The 21017-nt window shown below is 36.7% G+C and overlaps 4 protein-coding genes across 9 annotated transcripts in view; 3 read left to right on the forward strand and 1 right to left on the reverse strand.

The window, feature by feature from the left end:
* The window catches only part of LOC125801167 (zinc finger protein 484-like), a 634928-nt gene that overhangs the window by 471590 nt on the left and 142321 nt on the right, over window positions 1-21017 (forward strand). The gene's annotated exons all lie outside the window — the stretch shown is intronic.
* The window catches only part of LOC111188977 (NACHT, LRR and PYD domains-containing protein 12), a 900554-nt gene that overhangs the window by 264627 nt on the left and 614910 nt on the right, over window positions 1-21017 (reverse strand). Inside the window, exon 15 of one of the 2 annotated variants that reach the window (XM_049476914.1) lies at window positions 14172-14801. The exons of the other annotated variant lie outside the window; for it this stretch is intronic. Coding sequence (XP_049332871.1) covers window positions 14370-14801 — 432 coding nt within the window. The 3' untranslated portion in view covers window positions 14172-14369. Of the gene's footprint in view, window positions 1-14171; window positions 14802-21017 lie in introns of those variants that run through there. 2 annotated transcript variants of the gene reach the window in all.
* LOC111196387 (NACHT, LRR and PYD domains-containing protein 12-like) overlaps window positions 1-21017 on the forward strand; it is a 798826-nt gene that overhangs the window by 96300 nt on the left and 681509 nt on the right. The window lies entirely within an intron of this gene.
* Window positions 1754-10188, forward strand: LOC125801175 (uncharacterized). Of its 3 annotated transcripts, none has more exons than XM_049477459.1 (7): window positions 1754-2545; window positions 3288-3365; window positions 4881-5042; window positions 5627-6577; window positions 6718-6873; window positions 7247-7336; window positions 8465-10188. In XM_049477459.1, the coding sequence occupies exons 4-7, from the start codon at window positions 5642-5644 to the stop codon at window positions 8768-8770; spliced, it is 1488 nt and encodes a 495-aa protein (XP_049333416.1). In that variant the 5' UTR covers window positions 1754-2545; window positions 3288-3365; window positions 4881-5042; window positions 5627-5641; the 3' UTR covers window positions 8771-10188. The 3 variants fall into 3 exon arrangements, with proteins under 3 accessions (XP_049333416.1, XP_049333417.1, XP_049333418.1); XM_049477460.1 differs by having other exon boundaries at window positions 1754-2512; XM_049477461.1 differs by having other exon boundaries at window positions 1754-2360.

A 21017-nucleotide genomic window follows, 5' to 3' on the forward strand; every position in this document is an offset into this window, starting at 1 on the left:
TTTATAAAACCACTTCAGTTCACCATCTAACTCAGTAGATTTCATAGTGTAATGCTTACACTGTAAAAAATAACCTTGCACTTTAGTTATCTGAACTTAAAATGTATTGTTAATATGACTACACATTGCGGAGTTTGTTGAGATAACTCATTATTTCATGTTTATTGTTTCTTAAAAAATAAAAAGCTTTTTCAACTTAGATTTTCAAGTCAACTGAAATCACCAGAGTAATTTAAACCGCGCAGGTGCCCTCAACGTCTTTTTTTAACGTGCGGTACGTCAGCGCAGGGGGCGTGTCTTCAGGATAGAGGGCGTCCGTGAGGTCCGCCATTTCATGCTGGAGACAGTTCTCAAATCTGGCGAGTCGAATCTGGCGGGCATTTTACCTTTTCAGGTAAGTTTTTTAATCTCTTCACGCTTTTGAAGAGCCGGTATAATGTTCTCATAGTTGTCCTAAGGTGTCTGATAATATGTAAGGCACGTTGCTAGCTGGCTAGCTAAAGTAATTGTTGTCTGGCCTTCTGTAGCTAACTAGTTAGCTTAGTTGCTTGCTAATAACCATGTTAGCTGCTAGCTACATAGCTAGAGAGAGGCATACCTCTAAATAAAAGTATCTATCAAACATTTAGACATATGTTAGCTAACCTATGTATGTTTTAAGATTAGGGTATAATTAGCTGACCTGAGTTCTTTAGCCGTTCCACCTTAAATGGTGAGTCCTTTCTGGCGCCAGCACCTTATTTAAGGTGGAACCGAATACTAAAATGAGAGGCTGGCAGAAATACCTACATTTCACCTTCAAAAAAAGTGCAACAGGCTAGTATTTACCCTGAAAATCTGATGGGTAGTTCAGTATAAACACTTAAATGGGGTTAGGAACGTTTTTTTAATTTAACTCAGGGTCGCAACAGGCTAACTAACTGAAGTTAGTCCGGTAAAATGCAGAGCTTCAGGGAAACATGTTGAGGTAGGCGACCACTGACATTTTTTTCGTGTTGCTTTTTCGACTTTTTTTTAACAAAATTAAGGCTCCTGGTGGGTTCGACAGTGTATTTAGCAAAAATCAGTCGAGGAACGTTCTCGCCTTACAAGTTGCAAACAAATGCAGAGTCGGAGGTCTAGCCGCAGCGCTAACCTAGATCAGCAGTTTCAACAAATGCCTTCGTTTAACAGGGTTCCCGCGGTTCCTACGCTACGTAGGAGTATAACTAAGGTTAGCGCAGATCTAGCTAACAGACTGACCTTACGGGCGAGTTAACTAAGCTACCGGGAAGAAACCTAAGGTTAGGGGAGAGCTAACTTACTGAACTTTAGCGTTGGGCTAGCTAACATGTTAACAAACGAACGCTTTACGGCCAGCTAGCTAACTGGAATGTCTAAAAAAGTCTTGACTAAGGCTTTAATAAATAAATATTATTAGTCTGCATTTTACAACTGCAGTTCTTTTGTGCATGGTAAATGTCACTGGGTCTTCCCACCCAAGTGGGGGTACACATCACAATCTGCACGCTGTGCAAAACTTGTTTTTGTGAGTTTTTATGACTTAGCCACATTTTTAAAAATGTGGCCAACTCAGATAATGATGAACATTGATAAAAAATATTGATAAAAAATATTTGATTGATTTGATTTTTAAGTTTTGTTTTCCAATACAATGCATTTTCTCCCAAAGTAATAATGGCTATGATTTGGGTTCTTAATTTATATTTATTAAAGTCTTAAAAGGTCTTGAAATGCATGATTAATTTGTCTTTTAAATGGTGCAAGAATCCTGTTAAAGAAAAGCTGGCTTATTACACTTTTTCCCTTTCTACAGGTTACTAAAGACTGCAACACTATCTAGTTAGTAAATTTGGAAAGAGACTTTTCTGCTATACTAATCATGTCAGAAATAATCCTCTTTATTTGCAACAACTAGTTATTTCACAGATAAAACAGATATACAGTAAAAAAACATTTTTAATGTTAAGATCCTATTGAATGGTAAGAGTTGTAGGTAACGCCTGCCAAGTTAAATTCTAACTTGAACTAAAACTCTTAAAATCCTTCAATCTATAATGATTATAATAAGCACGTTTACAGTGTGGTATTCATACTATTACTTATAGGACAGTTTTATACACTTCCTCATATACATCTACCTCAACATAAACATGATTTAATTTTATAACTCGATATTGTTGTAGCAGTTTGTATTTATTGTTATAATTATTGTTGATAATGTAGGGTAATTGTAATACTAATAATTATTATTGTACCTTAAAATTTCTCCCTGTTGCAACCCTAATTGTTATTCTTTTATTTTATCCTTTAGGTTGTGATCTGAGGGTGTGAGTGCTGTTAATGCATGAAGTGGAAATGTAAGCTTTGCACTTACTTCACAAACAATCGTCGAAAAATACTTGGACATTACAGATCAAGCCACTCTCATTACGGAGGACGAGTACCGATTCCTTGTATTTACAGTGACTGTGTGTGCTCTTTTAAGTCACACAAGGCTCTTGGAATACATGTGAGACAACATGGATTTTGCTACGGTGAAAAAGTGAATTTTAGAGTCAGATGTCTGCTATGTGCATTTAGTCAACCTGCAAATCATAAACAATACTTTTGTCATCTTAACACTCATTTAAAAAACAAGGAAACTGTCACCTGCCCATTTAATGGTTGTAATTTTAAGTCAAAAGTTTATTCCAGTTTTACCTCTCACAGAAGTCGATATCATGCCTTGGATTTTTTACAAAATTTTAAAGCAGAGCTTCTTTATGGCCCACCACATGGTGAAAACTCTGATCCCCTATTAGACACTGGTGGGTATTCTTCTAATAACACTGAGTCAGCTGTTCGTGATGGTTTTGATTTTCATTCTGATGATGATGAGGATGCTGATGATGAAGAAGAGCGAGGTAGCATTGGTGACAAAATTAGGAATAGACTTGCATCTTTGCTTCTACGAATGCAAGCCATCTTGCATGTATCTAAATCAGCTACCCAGGAAATAATCAATGAACTTCACGAAATTGGAATTTTAGCAGGTGACCTGTCAAAAAAAACTGCAGAAAACATTTTTACAGAGCTCAGTTGTAATATAGATGAGGCCACACTAAAGTTGTTAAAGGAAAGCTTACAGGAAACCAATCCTTTTAGTTGTCTGTCACAGAGTGGACCACTGGGAACTGAATACAAAAGACAGTTGTTTTACAAGGAAAGATTCAACGTAATTGAGCCAACTGAGTATGTGTTAGATCCTTTACTTAACAAAACATTTGTTTATGTTCCAATTTCAGGTGTGTTGCCAGCATTGTTGAACAAGTGTGATGTAATTGACAAAGTTTTAGAGGAAACAAATCTACCATCGCTCTCTGGTCAGTACAGATCTTTTCATGATGGACTGTATTTTAAAGAGAATCCAATTATTTCTCAAGAAGAATTATCAATTTCTTTAGGATTGTATATAGATGAATTTGAAATCTGCAACCCTTTGGGAACTTCAAGGAAGAAACATAAAATAACTGCTATTTATTGGGTAATTGCTAATTTGCCTGCCAAATACCGATCTGCCCTATCTAGTATATACCTTGCCTTGCTGAGCAATAGTAATGATGTGAAAACATTTGGGTATGCACAAATAGTTGAACCACTGCTTAAAGAGCTTTGTACACTTGAAACTAAAGGATTTTACATTGATAGGCTAGGTACGTTTGTCAAAGGCACAGTCCTGTATGTGTCTTCAGATAATTTAGGAGCACATTCGTTTGCTGGCTTTCAGGAGTCATTCTCTGTTGATAAATTTTGCAGATTCTGCTTAGCCAGTCGCAGTGATATTCAGAGTACATCAGTAAGAACTGGATGCTTTCCACTAAGAACAAAAATATTGCACAATGAAGCTGTTAAGAGCCTTAAAGAGCACGAGAGCATAGTTGTTGACGGAGTTAAGGGTGACTGTGTTTTAAATGAACTAAATTATTTTCACTGCATAACGGGCTTTCCACCTGACTTGTTACATGATTTGCTAGAGGGAATAGTGCCTGTGGAGCTGTGTTTGTGTTTAAAGACATTGATTGGCAAGAAGTATTTTACTTTAGAGGAACTGAATACTGCCATTCAGCGCTTCCCATACAAGTTTTCGGACAAAACAAACAAACCACAAGCAATTCCAAAGGCATTCACGTTAAAGGGGACAATTGGGGGGAACGGGCATGAAAATTGGACACTTTTGAGACTGCTGCCATTGCTAATTGGGGATAAAGTACCAGAGAACGACAAAGCTTGGGGTGTCATTTTGGATCTTAAAGACATTCTGGAAATTTTAACTTCATCTACATTCACTGAGGAAAAACTGTTCTACCTTGAGGCCAAAATCTTTGAACATCGGCAGCTTGTACAGGAAGCTTTTCCTACGTTTAAGCTAAAACCAAAGCACCACTTTCTTGAACACTATCCCTATCTAATTCGCTGCTTTGGTCCTCTGCTCGACTTCTGGACAATAAGATTTGAGGCCAAACACAGCTTCTTTAAGAAAGTTGTCCGGGATGTTAATAACTTCAAGAACATTTTGGTGACTTTAGCTTCAAGGCACCAGCTCATGTTAGCATATCACATGGACATGCCTAACATGTTCAAACCAACAGTGGAAGTTGGAAAAATTTCAACTGTTTCATTTGAGATTTTGGACCTCTTTGTGAAAGATGCTATCAGAAGGAAATTTGGATGTTTAACTTCTGTATCTCTTGCCACAACTGCCTTTATCCATGGGACAAAGTACACTCAAGGAATGTTTTTATCCACTGGAAGCACAAGTGGACTTCCTAATTTTGGGAAAATGATTAATGTGCTATTTGTGGAAAACAAGCCCTGTTTTGTTGTGGAACCTTATACAGCTTGGTACCTGGAACACCTCAGATGCTATGAAGTCTGCAAGAACCACTCTGCAAAGCTGCTTGTAGTCCAGCCAGAGGAGCTCAATGACTACTTCCCCCTGTCAGCGTATATGGTGAAAGGCAGACTTCTGATCTCTCCAAAAGGGTTTCTGCTCCATTGAGGTAAATTTCACCAAATTTAGTCAAATACAAAATAGTTATAAATTTTACATTACCACGTTATAAGATGTTGCAATTTTTTAGAATTGTTTTGTGGTGTTCATGTATAATTGTATGTCTTGCTCATTTAAGTGTAAAAGACATAAACAATTTTATTGTTTTGTCCATTCAGAACATAATAACCACATCCTTGTTTCTATACTCACTGTCCACTTATCAGCTTCACTATACATATAGGACATTATATGATTAGTGAGTCATTTGATTTCTATGCATACTTTATTATCCTCCCTTTACCATTTTCTTCCATGGTCTGGACCCCACAGTACATACTATTGTCTATTAAGTGCTAGTGTCTTTATATGGGCTAAAAAATAATAGCACAAATATAAATAGCTTGTAATGCATCAGCTTCTTTAAAATAATAATTCCACCTTTAATGTAACCAAGACACTGTAGTGTACTGTTGAATGTAGAATGTGAAATTTTGAACAAGGAGCTGGTGAATGAGAAACAAAACAGTGTGATGAGGCAATATAGTGAGTTTTTTTTCTCTCTCCTTCTCTCCCCTCCTCCCTCTCCCCTAGATTCCAGTGTACAAAATGTTGCTAAGAATCATTATAAACAAGGATGATATTAGGAAGATACAAACTGACAGTGAGCCAGAGACTCTTGATTCCTTTTATTCTTTTTTGAAATGCAAGCTTGGATTGGGAGGTGACTTTGTAGTTCAATTTCAAGATCCAGACTTTGGCAATGAGTTCTGCAACTTGTCAAGCTTGTCTGAACTTCCAAAAGAGAAGGCCACTTTAAAGGTAATCCTCAAGCAAATCCCAGAGTCCCCTCAGACTGACTCAACGTTGGACACGGCAAGTCTCTCGTCGCCCTCATCATCTTCCATGGAGGACACTCCTTCCTGCCGTCGGCCATGGCCTGACCCTTTTGTGATTCCAAAATTCTCATACGATGTGGAATTGAAGCTTAAACGTGGTAATGAAGCCTACCAGGAGAATGGAACCCTTCTGATTACAAATAAAGACACTAAATCTGAGATACTTGAAAAATTGGCTGAAGAAATTTACAAATACTCAGCATCTCGAGAGCAGTATGACATTGTTGCACAGAGCCTTGTTAAGAAACATCCTTGCCTGAGAGAGCCTGGATCTGTGAAGGGGTGGTACTGCTGGAAGTTCAGTTTAAAGTTTAAAATGGGAAATTACCGCAACAAGCTTCGTGTGTCTGGATGTTCAGAGCTAACAGTGAATCGCCGAAATTCAGGACCAAAGCAGAAGCTCAAGAAAGCTAAAAAGTCTGAAGTCAACTTTCTTCCGGATGTTCCTGAAGGCAAAACGCAGAATGTGCTGGAAGAGGAGAGGGCAGCCATTGTTGCAGAGATGAAGAAGAAGAAAGTTGATTGGAAGAAAGTTACTGACATGATGGCCAGCACATTCCCTCTGCGACGAAAAGAAATAGTTGAAGAACAACCACTTGTGGCAGAAGTGAAGGCCAAGTGGCCAGCTTTGTTCACAGATACACAGGTAAGTCTATGCTATGTTGAAAATATATTTTTTTGTGTGAACTAGCTTCATATGGATAAATTGTTAAATTTTTGCAATTACATAAACCATAATTATTTAGGTAACAATGAATAATTTGTTAGTTCTGCTTTGTTTTGTAGATTGAGGCTGAATTTGCTCGACTAACTTCCACTGACCTGTGGGACACGTTTGTTTCTGGGCTGGATCAGTATATGGAAAGATTCTTGCAGATGTTTAGGGCCAAGAGTCACTGCATTCAAGCACTTAGCAGCCTCCTGTCTCTGCTTGATGATGATGTGAGTACAAGTGTGGAAATGTATAGGCCAGAACATGCCATGCATACTCATCTGCCACACATTCTCTTTTATTTAGCTCTTTTTTTTTTATGTGGACTTGTGTGCTTTGCCCTGTGAGGGGCCAGTATGTCTGCAACTCAGGACACAAAGTAATGACCATGCCAGCTGAAAACTTAGGTTACACTTAGTGATATACATTTGGTTTGGTTGGATTAGATTATTTGTAGTATGTACATAAAGATTTTTCTTTGTTTGAATACATAACGTTCTAGCATCAGAATGTATTCGGACATACCCAATGTTAATTGTTTTGATTGTGGTGAAAACCAATGTGCACTGTCACTTTGTCTTAAGAGTGTGCTGTCTTCAACAGAATTCAGTTCAAAAGAAAAGGGCAGTCATTCTGAGAGGCCTGCCACATTTTCTCAGGGAGGATCCATCCAAACTTCTAAAGATTGCTGAGGTAAGCTTGACTGGAATTTTCTATTTTTATTTTGCATCTAATCATTATCTTTTATGCAGACAAATGCATGCTTAGTAACAATGTTAGTTACACTCAAATTATATAGATTTTTGTTCATCATATACAGGGCCATCTCAAAAAAATAGAATATCTTTGAAGAGTTACTTTATTTCAGTAATTCAGTTTAAAGTGTGAAACACATATATTATATAGATGTATTAAACACAGAGTGGTCTATTTTAAGCGTTTATTTATTTTATTGTTGATGATTTTGGCTTACAAACATCAGTGTATCAGAAAATTAGAATATTGTATAAGACCAATTGATACTTTTGGCAGTGTGAGCAGTTTGCTCAGTTTCCAGTCCTGCTGGAAAATGAAATCCGCATCTCCATAAAAGCTGTCAGCAGAGGGAAGCATGAAGTGCTGTAAGATTTTGTGGGAAAAAAAACTGCACTGACTTAAGACTTGACAATAAATCCCAGTGGATCAACACCAGCAGATGATTAGCATATCTCTCCAAACCATCACTGATTGATGGAAACTTCACACTAGACCTCGAGCAGTTTGGACTGTGTGTCTCTCCACTCTTCCTCCAGACTCTGCTCCCTTGATTTACAAATGAAATGTAAAATTTACTGATGATCAGTGATGGTTTAGAGATGCATGTCATCTGCTGGTGTTGATCCACTGTGTTTTATTATCAAGTCTAAAATCAGTGCAGTGTTTCCTGGAAAATCTGCTGACAACTTTTATGGAGATGCAGATTAAATTTTTCCAGCAGGACTTGGCACACTGCCCACACTGCAGAAAGTACCAATTGGTCTTATATAATATTCTAATTTTCTGATACACTGATTTTTGGGTTTCGTTGGCTGTGAGCCATAATCATCAATAATAAAATGAATAAACGCTTTAAATAGATCACTCTGTGTGCAATACATCTATATATGAGATTCACCTTTTTAACTGAATTACTGAATCAAAGTAACTTTTCAAAGATATTCTTATTTTTAAACATTTATTTAATTGTGTGTGTGTGTGTGTGTGTAAAATTACTGCCTGCTTGATTGATTGTCCATCACTAATTTAGTAGTTAACTCATCATTTTTCTTTTCTCACTTGTAGACTACAGAGAGTGAGGAGCAGATGGCAAAAGGAGTAAGTATTGGTGTCTTGCTGATACAAGAAGAGGAGGACGTCATTGACTTTTCAGTGGTACTGGAAGAGCAGATCATCCTGAATGGCATTACTGACTTCCCCCATGCGGTAGCTATGCTTGTTGGTCTGTTATTCGCACTTAATATTGACTACCCCAAGGAACTGCGCTACACCTTCGAGGTCATTCAGAAGGTTTTAATGAACATTGGAGGTGAACAGTGTTCTGCTAGGGTTCACGGACTCAGAAACAGACTCTTGTGTAAAACTCTGTAGGTGGTAAAGCAGTCAGTGGATATCCCAAGAGTGTGCTGTGTTTATCTGAAACATACATGTGCTTAAACTGAGCAAAAAAAAAATTTCTGAAATGTTAAAGACTACATGCAAAGTTCTATATAATTGAATTGATCAGGTGTAAATAGGTCGTTCAGAGTGGTTTGAAGGGATTCATTATAGATAAATTTACAGGCTTATTTTTTTATTTATTTATTTTTTTTAAATGGTCATATTTTTCTTAGCTATCCATACCTCCCGTAGCTTATATTTAGGTTATGTGTTGTAATATTTTATTTAGTTAGAATTAAGGTGCTAATAGATGTATTATTCAATCTCATTTGGCCATTCTTGACTTCTTTACTTTTTTTCTTTAACAAAGTATAATTGCCAAGTTCCATAATGTAAGAGTTTATTCTGCAAGGTCTGTTGGACTGTATTCAGGATACTATGTAAGTAGATTTCTGGTATTCATGGTTCCTGTTTGAGCAAACATGCTTGTAGTTATTATTTTTGTTGTTTCAGATAAAGAGTTTTTGCTCTACACTGCTGCACAACTTGATAAAAAAAAAATTCAGCCAATTTAGGTGAAAGTAGGGCTGAGTGGTATGATAAATATTTTATTACAGGGATTGCAATGGTCCAGCTACTAATCCGTGGATCAGTCCCGGGTAATGCTGCTTACCATTGGCAGACAGAGCCTCAGAGAGTACAATCGGCCTTGCTCTCTCTGATGGGGGGGAGACAGAGCTCCATATAATCACCCGCTCAATGTTTGTGAATTAGTAACCCAATGATGCTGTTCAAACAGTTCAAAAAGAACCAGTGTCTGACCTATGTTATATAGGAGGCATGTGTTAGTCTTCACCCTTCTAGTGTGGGTGGGGTAATTGATTTTTCTAAATTGGCAATGCATTAATATTATTTTCCATCAGAAAAATGCATAGTAGTGGCAGATTCTTAAACAATGTGCTGCACTTAGACTAATTATAACTGTAATCAAACGTGCAATTGGTCAGGGTGTTTTTAGTACTGATGAAATGTACATTATACACAGCGTATTATTGCTAATTTTATGATTATACAATGAAATATTGTCATATTGCTCAGCTCAAAGTTGTTAGCTTTCAACTAGAATGGATCAAACTTTTCACAAGCACATATAAGCTGTTATAGGCTGTTTTTTTCCCCAACTGAGTTACTGAAGTTGTGTGCTGTTGTACAACTTATTGTATGTGACACTGTTAGTCATTAGCACTGCTAGAAAAATCTCTGTATTCTGCCAAATTCTGCTTATGACTTGTACATTAGCCAAATTTAACTAGTAACTTTCTTACAATTTGTGTTTTATAATTTAATAATTTATTTTGGATTGGACTGAGCAGGCTGTTTTTCCTTGTTTATTAAACTTCTGAAAGTGTTGTAGTTGAATTGCTATTTTTTCCTATCAGTAACTTTACATAAAATAGTGTTTGTAACAAATTGTTAAACTATTTGGAAGATGTTGTATAAACCTTATGTCAATTAGGTACGTTTTCAGATAAAGGGAAGTCTGTGCTAGAGAATTGAATTAAGAGAGTCAAAAATCATGTTAAATGATCAAAGGTATTCAATTGATATTAAAGTGATAAAGCTGGTTAAACTAAGTAATTTTAGTAGAACTAAATAGTGGACACATTACATTGACTACATAATTCTATTTAAAAGGAGTCAAAATCATGTTAAGTGAACAAAGGTATTCAATTGATATTAACAAGTGATAAAGCTGGTTAAACTAAGTAATTTTAGTAGAACTAAATAGTGGACACATTACATTGACTACATAATTCTATTTGAAAGAAGTCAAAATCATGTTAAGTGAACAAAGGAATTCAATTGGTATTAAAAGGGGAAAAAGTTGGTTAAACTAAGTAATTTTAGTAGAACTGATTTGATGTCTAGTTCATACAACAATACAATTCTATTTGAATTAAATTGTCAACTAGTTACTTTAACTCGAGAATTTACGTTCAAGCAATAAAAAAAACGTTTTCACTTAACTAATTAATTTAATCTTTGTAACCTTTATGCAAAGTTTTAACAACTGGGCTTTCTAATTTTACTTAACTTAAAATTTTAAGGCAGCATGGACACTAACTTTTTTAAGTTGAAACAAAAAGGATTTTTTTTACAGTGTACAGGGCCATGTATGTAATTATCTGATTTTAAAAGTAATGTTTTCCAAATGGTGTAAACTCTAAACCAAAACACAAAATGCTTTCAGATTGATCTAGATACACATGTGTGCTGTAAAGAGATAAAGACAGACTAATGTACACATGTTCATGTTCTGCTCATACTTTTAACATTTCTTACAACTGGTCAATATAATCAAAAAAGAAACAAAATTAAACCTGACATATTGGAATTGTTGTGTTTATTGGGAAATTATTTAAATCCGTTACTCTATTAGGTGTAGATTTTTTTGGGGGAACTGGTCATTAATTCCCAGGTCTGTTTCTCTAAGTTCCCTTCCTTTGCTCATGATGAGCTCTATGTTTATAATGCTCGACTTTAGCCACAATGGGTCGCGGACGCTTTTTCTGTAGTTTTTAACCTCCTAAGCGGTACGCTTGCAGTGGAATGTGATGGATGAGGCCAGTTCAGGTGTTCAGATTTTGCGTTTGGTGATCATGAAGTTCTTTAAGAGAACTTTAAGGTGTTTTCCTGTGTGTGTGTTCCTGTATTCCAGAGAAGAAAATGTTGTTTCTCATACTACGTGCTTGTAGGTCCAAAATTGTTTCTCTCATTTGTTTGTTTTTGATGATAACTGATGAAAGCTGGGTTGTGAGTTCACTGACGGAATGCTGTAGCGGTTTGTTCTCTTTAAGTGGGATAGTTTTGCTCTTGGCAGAATTCCAAGCTTTCACGAAGAGCTTGGAATTCTTTGTGTAGTATTTTGACGAGGGATATTCTAGCGTTGAGCGCAGATAGATTGCTGTTGATGGAGGGCAGGATAGAACTGACCTCTGTGCAGCAGGGTGGTGAAGCTGGATCTCCTGTGTTTCCAGGTGAGCTTGGTGGTTGTTTGCCGGTGGAGGTTTGGAATTGTTTACCTTTGGCTTTATCTTCCTTTTTATCCTTGTTCACGATGACAAAGTTTTGGTAGTAGTGGTTTTTAAAGTTTTCCGTGTGAGTGCAGCGCTGTTTGGTTGTTTGTCTAGCAGCAGGGGGCCACCATCTTGGTTCACGCACAGTGTCTCGCAAGAGAGTGCTCAATGCCCATCACTCTGAAATGTGAAGTTTTAGCTGTGTAGAACAATAATACCTCTTGCACTCTTTACTGTGAGCCTTCATCTGTGAAAAGGGGAACTCTTCCTCACATATGACACATTTCTGCGGTGGTCCAACAAGCTCACTACTGCATTCTGGTCGATATATCTACAGAGGAGAACCTGTTCAAATTAAACAACTTATGGGCTGGTTTTCAGAAGGAAGGTCTGTGGATCTTTCAAATGTCTGACATGGTAGCCCTCATTGGTGCAGGGAATGTGTAACGCCAGACAGAGTGGAGCGACGCTTGCCGAGTAAAATGAACAAACAGGTTTATTTACAGGCTGACAACCAGATAGTACAGATGTTACAGCCAAAAAAACAATAATCTCACCAGAAACCAAAGCCGTAGTAGTATAAACAGTCCGTGTTCGAAACCAAAAGACAGTCCAACCAAGCATTAAATCCAAAAGGGGCAAAACAAGAGACATAAACCGATAAACCAGAAAAGAGGGTCGTAACGAGAAGGCAATAGAAGAAACCATGAGAAAAGCTTAGTATGCAACCAAAGTCTACAATACCTCACGAAGATAGAATACATAATTCAGCCTTAAATACAAAACACATGATGAGCATAACCCGGAACTTCCTCAGAACACAGGTGAATCTGAGCGTCGGAGCGTAACGTGATTGGGCGAAGGAGAGCGACTGACAGTGACGTCATAAATCATAGGATTCTGGGAAATGGAGCCCGGTAGTGTGTAAGGAGACTCAGGCTGCGTAACAGAATGGGGTTCAGAAGGCGACCTCAAGTTGTTCCAGACATTTTAAGCAATTCAAATGCACCACCTTGTCTGAGTTTTGGAAATACAGCTAAAATGAATTCCCTGAAATCATGTGGATTTGTCTGACAACCTGAAAAGAGAAGTTAGACAATTTTCATACTATCACTAAACTGAGTGTGTGTTAACTGTGATGCCTTACACACATTCAAAGTAAGACGTTTCTTCCCTAATCCTGCAGCAATAAGCAGCTGTTTGGCAAATCGATTGGGCACTAAATCCTCATTTTCTTCCTCAAGAAAACAGAAGACGTGAGTGTAAGAATGAAGTTGTGCAGACACAGAAAAGCATCTGCGACTTGACCTTCTCCCTCTGTCTGCGTACGGCCCGAACAGCCTCACAACCTCAGCTTAGCGTGGAGAAAATGCTAACATCAATTATCAGGCAATAAAGAACTAGCCATCTAATCACAAGTGAAGTTGAATATAAATCATATATTAAGCTGTTGTAAAAACCTACCGTCCACTGGGTGACTGGGTGTCATGGCATGTGACGGAGTAGCAGGCGAACTTGGCGCGTTCACAGAACCCAGTGGGGCTGCAGAATTAATTGAACAACACATTAGCTAGTTCAGTTTGGATTAATACACCAGACGCAATACAAGTGAATGAATAAGATAAACCATTTTTATTTGAGATAAATCTGAAATATGAACAGAACAAACCTACTGCTTCTTTCAAGCTGGCCGGCCAGCGGCTTTCCACTCAAAGCCACTATTGACTGAACACTAGTATCACAAGTCAAGTAACGCTAGAGTACTTAGAACCGATTACTTCTGTCTGATTCACCAGTTGACCAATCCTGCTTTAGAGCGAGAATAGGACCGCCCACCTAATTAAAATACAAATTCAAAAATACAGAAATAAATAAATGAAGAAATGTTGAACTAAATGTATGAATAAATAAACGTTGAAATAAAAAAATAAAAAAATATATAAGTAAATAAGAAATTAATTTTATTATTTATTTTATTAATTTACTTAATTTATTTAGTTAGCCACACAATTATTTGTGTGTATTTATTCATTTATTTATTCATTTATATATATATTTATTTATATATTCATTTTTACATTTATATGTGCATTTATTTATTTATTTATTTTTGTCATTTTTGGTCCTCCATATCTATAAGGTGGATTAATGATGAGGATGAGACAAGACAAGAAACTACAAGCAAAAGACCAAAAAACAGAAATGTTAATTACACCACCAAACTCAACTCCAACTTCCCCCGTAATCTGACCACACAAAACAAAACACACAAAAAATCATCAGACTCCTCTTCACCTTTCTTCATTTATTTAGCTTTATTAATATGAATCTATTTTACAATAAAATAAAACAATAATTAACTATAAGTACAGTGATACATGATAACAGTAATTAAAAGAAACGTTTTGGAAAATTGACAAAATCATCTATATAAAATATTTACATACTTACATGTATACACATACTTCTACACACACCCACACACACACATCGAATCTCTGTTACACACAGGGTTATTCTATCTTACACAGACGCACTGAGGAGCCAGAATAAACCCAAAACCCTGCATAGAGGGGCTGAGTGAAGGTGGTGTAGAATGTGTGTAAGTGTGTGAGAGTGTGTGAGGGTGAGGGTGAGTGTGTATCAGAGGAGACTCTGTAAAAGGACAGAGTGCCGGAGGGACAGTCCACATACACTCCTACTCTCCTACAGCCGGAGGGAGGAGTGGAGAGTTCAGTTCTGTTATTATTGTGACGAACAGAGTAACTGTTATCAGAGCAGAACAGACTCCAGGAGTTTATATTCCCTCCAAACCAACAGTCTGATCCTCCTCCTTTCCTGCTGATGGTTTTATAACTCAGAGCTACTTCAGCTTCTCCTCCGCTCCACTCAGCCTCCCAGTAACAGCGTCCAGTAACACCAGTAACTCTCTCTCTACTCAGAACCTGCGGCCACCAATCAAATCTCTCTGGATGATCAGGATACGACTGCAGCTCCTCTCTAAACACCACCCTCCTGTTCTCCTCACTCAGAGAGAGACGACGCTGCGCTGTGTTCAGATCCAGAGTGAAATCACAGAACCCTGAACACAACAACACACACAGAGTGTATTTAGTGTGTAGTGTTATATTTAGTGTGTGTGTAGTGTTATATTTAGTGTGTGTGTAGTGTTATATTTAGTGTGTGTGTAGTGTTATATCTAGTATGTGTGTTATATTTAGTGTGTGTGTAGTGTTATATTTAGTGTGTGTTGTTATATTTAGTGTGTAGTGGTATATTTTGTTATATTTAGTATGTGTGTAGTGTTATATTTAGTGTGTGTGTAGTGTTATATTTAGTGTGTGTGTAGTGTTATATCTAGTGTGTGTGTAGTGTTATATTTAGTGTGTGTGTAGTGTTATATTTAGTGTGTGTGTGTGTGTTATATTTAGTGTGTAGTGGTATATTTAGTGTTATATTTAGTGTGTGTTATATTTAGTGTGTAGTGTTATATTTTGTTATATTTAGTGTGTGTGTTATATTTAGTGTGTGTAATGTTATATTTAGTGTGTAGTGTTATATTTAGTGTGTAGTGTTATATTAAGTGTTATATTTAGTGTGTGTGTAGTTTTATATTTAGTGTGTAGTGTTGTTATATTTAGTGTGTAGTGTTATATTTAATGTTATATTTAGTGATATACACTGCTCAAAAAAATAAAGGGAACACTCAAATAACACAATAAAACTCCAAGTAAATCAAACTTCTGTGAAATTAAACTGTCCACTTAGGAAGCAACACTGATTGACAATCAATTTCACCTGCTGTTGTGCAAATGGAATAGACAACAGGTGGAAATTATTGGCAATTAGCAAGACACACTTAATAAAGGAGTGGTTCTGCAGGTGGGGACCACAGACCACTTCTCAGAACCTATGCTGTCTGGCTGATGTTTTGGTCAGTTTGGAATGTGGGTGGTGCTTTCACACTCGTGGTAGCATGAGACGGACTCTACAACCCCCACAAGTGGCTCAGGTAGTGCAGCTCATCCAGAATGACACATCAATGCGAGCTGTGGCAAGAGGGTTTGCTGTGTCTGTCAGCGTAGTGTCCAGAGGCTGGAGGCGCTACCAGGAGACAGGCTAGTACACCAGGAGACTTGGAGGAGGCCGTAGGAGGGCAACAACCCAGCAGCAGGACCGCTACCTCCGCCTTTGTGCAAGAAGGAACAGGAGGAGCACTGCCAGAGCCCTACAAAATGACCTCCAGCAGGCCACAAATGTGCATGTGTCTGCACAAACGGTTAGAAACCGACTCCATGAGGATGGTATGAGGGCCCGACGTCCACAGATGGGGGTTGTGCTCACAGCCCAACACCGTACAGGACGCTTGGCATTTGCCAGAGAACACCAGGATTGGCAAATTCGCCACTGGCGCCTTGTGCTCTTCACAGATGAAAGCAGGTTCACACTGAGCACATGACAGACGTGACAGAGTCTGGAGACGCCGTGGAGAGCGGTCTGCTGCCTGCAACATCCTTCAGCATGACCGGTTTGGCAGTGGGTCAGTAATGGTGTGGGGTGGCATTTCTTTGGAGGGCTGCACGGGCTGCATGTGCTCACCAGAGGTAGCCTGACTGCCATTAGGTACCGAGATGAGATCCTCAGACCCCTTGTGAGACCGTATGCTGGTGCGGTTGGCCCTGGGTTCCTCCTAATGCAGGACAATGCTAGACCTCATGTGGCTGGAGTGTGTCAGCAGTTCCTGTAAGATGAAGGCATTGAAGCTATGGACTGGCCCGCCCGTTCCCCAGACCTGAATCCGATTGAGCACATCTGGGACATCATGTCTCGCTCCATCCACCAACGTCACGTTGCACCACAGACTGTCCAGGAGTTGGCGGATGCTTTAGTCCAGGTCTGGGAGGAGATCCCTCAGGAGACCATCCGCCACCTCATCAGGAGCATGCCCAGGCGTTGTAGGGAGGTCATACAGGCACGTGGAGGCCACACACAATACTGAGCCTCATTTTGACTTGTTTTAAGGACATTACATTAAAGTTGGATCAGCCTGTAGTGTGTTTTTTCACTTTAATTTTGTGTGTGGCTCCAAATCCAGGCCTCCATTGGTTAATAAATTTGATTTCCATTGATGATTTTTGTGTGATTTTGTTGTCAGCACATTCAACTTTGTACAGAATAAAGTATTCAATGAGAATATTTCATTCATTCAGATCTAGGATGTGTTATTTGAGTGTTCCCTTTATTTTTTTGAGCAGTGTATTTAGTGTGTGTAGTGTTATATTTAGTGTGTAGTGTTATATTTAGTGTTATATTTAGTGTGTAGTGTTATATTTAGTGTTATATTTAGTGTGTAGTGTTATATTTAGTGTTATATTTAGTGTGTAGTGTTATATTTAGTGTTATATTTAGTGTGTAGTGTTATATTTAGTGTTATATTTAGTGTGTAGTGTTATATTTAGTGATATATTTAGTGTGTAGTGTTATATTTAGTGTGTAGTGTTATATTTAGTGTTATATTTAGTGTGTAGTGTTATATTTAGTGTGTAGTGTTATATTTAGTGTTATATTTAGTGTGTAGTGTTATATTTAGTGTTATATTTAGTGTTATAATTAGTGTGTAGTGTTATATTTAGTGTTATATTTAGTGTGTAGTAGTGATATATTCAGTGGTATATTTAGTGTTAGATTTAGTATTATGTTTAGTGTGTAGTGTTATATTTAGTGTTATATTTAGTGTGTGTCGTATTATATTTAGTGTGTAGTGTTATATTTAGTGTGTGTAGTGTTATATTTAGTGTGTAGTAGTGATATATTCAGTGGTATATTTAGTGTTAGATTTAGTATTATGTTTAGTGTGTAGTGTTATATTTAGTGTTATATTTAGTGTTATATTTAGTGTTATAATTAGTGTGTAGTGTTATATTTAGTGTTATATTTAGTGTGTAGTAGTGATATATTCAGTGGTATATTTAGTGTTAGATTTAGTATTATGTTTAGTGTGTAGTGTTATATTTAGTGTTATATTTAGTGTTATAATTAGTGTGTAGTGTTATATTTAGTGTTATATTTAGTGTGTAGTAGTGATATATTCAGTGGTATATTTAGTGTTAGATTTAGTATTATGTTTAGTGTGTAGTGTTATATTTAGTGTTAGATTTAGTGTGTGTCGTATTATATTTAGTGTGTAGTGTTATATTTAGTGTGTGTAGTGTTATATTTAGTGTGTAGTAGTGATATATTCAGTGGTATATTTAGTGTTAGATTTAGTATTATGTTTAGTGTGTAGTGTTATATTTAGTGTTATATTTAGTGTTATATTTAGTGTTATAATTAGTGTGTAGTGTTATATTTAGTGTTATATTTAGTGTGTAGTAGTGATATATTCAGTGGTATATTTAGTGTTAGATTTAGTATTATGTTTAGTGTGTAGTGTTATATTTAGTGTTATATTTAGTGTGTGTCGTGTTATATTTAGTGTGTAGTGTTATATTTAGTGTGTGTAGTGTTATATTTAGTGTGTAGTAGTGATATATTCAGTGGTATATTTAGTGTTAGATTTAGTATTATGTTTAGTGTGTAGTGTTATATTTATTGTTATATTTAGTGTGTAGTGTTATATTTAGTGTTATATTTAGTGTGTAGTGTTATATTTAGTGTTATATTTAGTGTGTAGTGTTATATTTAGTGATATATTTAGTGTTATATTTAGTGTTATAATTAGTGTGTAGTGTTATATTTAGTGTTATATTTAGTGTGTACTGTTATATTTAGTGTGTAGTGTTATATTTAGTGTTATATTTAGTGTGTAGTGTTATATTTAGTGTGTGTAGTGATATATTTAGTGTGTAGTGTTATATTTAGTGTTATATTTAGTGTGTAGTGTTATATTTAGTGTTATATTTAGTGTGTAGTGTTATATTTAGTGTTATATTTAGTGTTATAATTAGTGTGTAGTGTTATATTTAGTGTTATATTTAGTGTGTAGTGTTATATTTAGTGTGTAGTGTTATATTTAGTGATATATTTAGTGATATATTTAGTGTGTATTAGGGATGCGACGGTTCTCTGTATTTTATTGAATTGTTCGGTTTGGTCTGTTTGGTTTGATACACCCGGATGGACGGTGGTATTTGGGTGCGCACTAACAGAGTGAACAAACGCTCTCCCGCTGTACATGCCCCGCCCATGGCCAGGGGGAGGGGCTGCTGAGCGCGTGCTGGGGGACTGCGCCGTCACACTGTGAAGATTCACCAGCAGCTCATATAAGAGAAGAGTAATGTTATTTTATTCTCTATTCTCTTTATTGTTTATGTAAAAAACTGGGTTTACAACACTGAATATTAATCAAGCAATCAACCATTATTTACACTGGAGGGGGATCCTCATTTACAATAGAGCTTAGATTCTCTGCCCGAACCGAATATTATAAAATTAATATTAATAAACTAAGAACATGGGAATCATGGGAAAAAATATATATATGTATATGATATAGTTATTTATATAAACTATTTTGATAAATAAAATAATAAAAATAAATAAGTAATATAAAATATAAACTCATTAAAAAAAAAAAATTGAAAACAACCACAGGCTTTCTGAATAAAAAGCCTGATAGTAATAAAAGTTTTAGTTTCAGTTAGTTTCAGTTTCAAAACATGGAAATAGCTCACCAAACCTCAAGCTATTATTTATATTTGACAATATTTAATTAACGTTTCCGCACTCATCGTATTTTAGTTAACTGAACTGAGTTTTATATTATTTGTAGCGTCGATCTGAATTCAGCTTCGAAAGAGAGAGAAAGAAAGAAAGAGAGAGAGAGTCAGAGAGACAGAGAGAGAAAGAAAGAGAGAGAGAGAGAGTCAGAGAGACAGAGAGAGAGAGAAAGAAAGAGAGAAAAAGAGAGAGAAGTGATTAGAGCATTTTGCCTGATGTCTCTCTTGGTTATATGACAGTGGTGTTTTATATTGAGTTTTATATCATGGTTGTGCAGTTTAAACTACACTTGATCCATCGTTATTTATAAAAAAAAAAATTTCTTTAAGAAAACAGAGATAATCCCGCACCGTGCGCTGCCAAACTTTGCTACGTGTGCCTGCAGATTTTAGAGCGCTGGACGAGATTTTAGTTACTGAATTAATATATTTTATATTTTAATAAATTTGCCCTGGTGATAAGAAACGAACGCTAACATATAGCTTTATATTTCTGCGTATTTCAAATGTTTGTGAAATAAAATAAATTCCTGTTCAGTCAAAGTGCTTTCCTCTTTTAATTTTTTGTTTCTAAAACTCCAGCATTTGAGTGAGAATAAGCATCTGTTAAAATTCTCAAACAGCAGAATGCCTATAACCATTGGCGTAGGAACCGGGGGGGGGGGGGGGATATTAGAAACATGATATTGTTTCGCTCAGATCAGCTGTGCTATTAATGAGGAGACAGACCGGACCAATCACGGAGCCGGTTCAGGAATTAAGTTCCGCCTCTCAGGAGAAACAGCCAATCAGCTTGCTGTTTTTGCGGCGCGCGGAGGTGTCAGTATGTTGGTGGGGGGAAGCCCCTCCCTCGCTGTGAGATTTAGCAGCGGGATCGGCTGCAGCTGATTTTAAGATATGGATATACGGTGATTTTTTTTCTAAAAGAAAGGTAACGGTATCTAATCATGTAAACTGTGATGATATGTTTCTGATAGCTGGTTAAAAATACACGTCTCTGAATCAGCACAGAGTTTAACCCCACTGTGATTAATAAACTGCAGCTGTGTTAGTGAGTTAACTTAACTTTGGAATTACCTTGATTGGGGGTCAAGGTTAAAGAAAAAAAAAACTATATACGTAATGTTCAACTTGCCCTGTACCTGATCAGCTAATCACTGTTTCATTTTCAAACTGTTTATTAATTTAGGATTGCAGTTAGCTAGAAGCTGGATGTAGAGGATAGACAGAATTTAGTACAACACTGGGTAATGTTGGTGGTTTAAAGCAGTTTCTTAACCCTGATCATCACTGCCCTAAAACTGTGTTTTCCATCAGATCCAACTGATCAGCTAATAAACAATCATTTATTGAGTTTACCTGTTAAAATCTCTTAGCCCCCTATGGATCCTAAATGAATCATTATGTATATCCAGCAGTTTATTAGACACATCATACCACCAC

The sequence above is a fragment of the Astyanax mexicanus genome, chromosome 4, assembly GCF_023375975.1.
Source record: "Astyanax mexicanus isolate ESR-SI-001 chromosome 4, AstMex3_surface, whole genome shotgun sequence".
Classification (NCBI taxonomy): Eukaryota; Metazoa; Chordata; class Actinopteri; order Characiformes; family Acestrorhamphidae; genus Astyanax; species Astyanax mexicanus.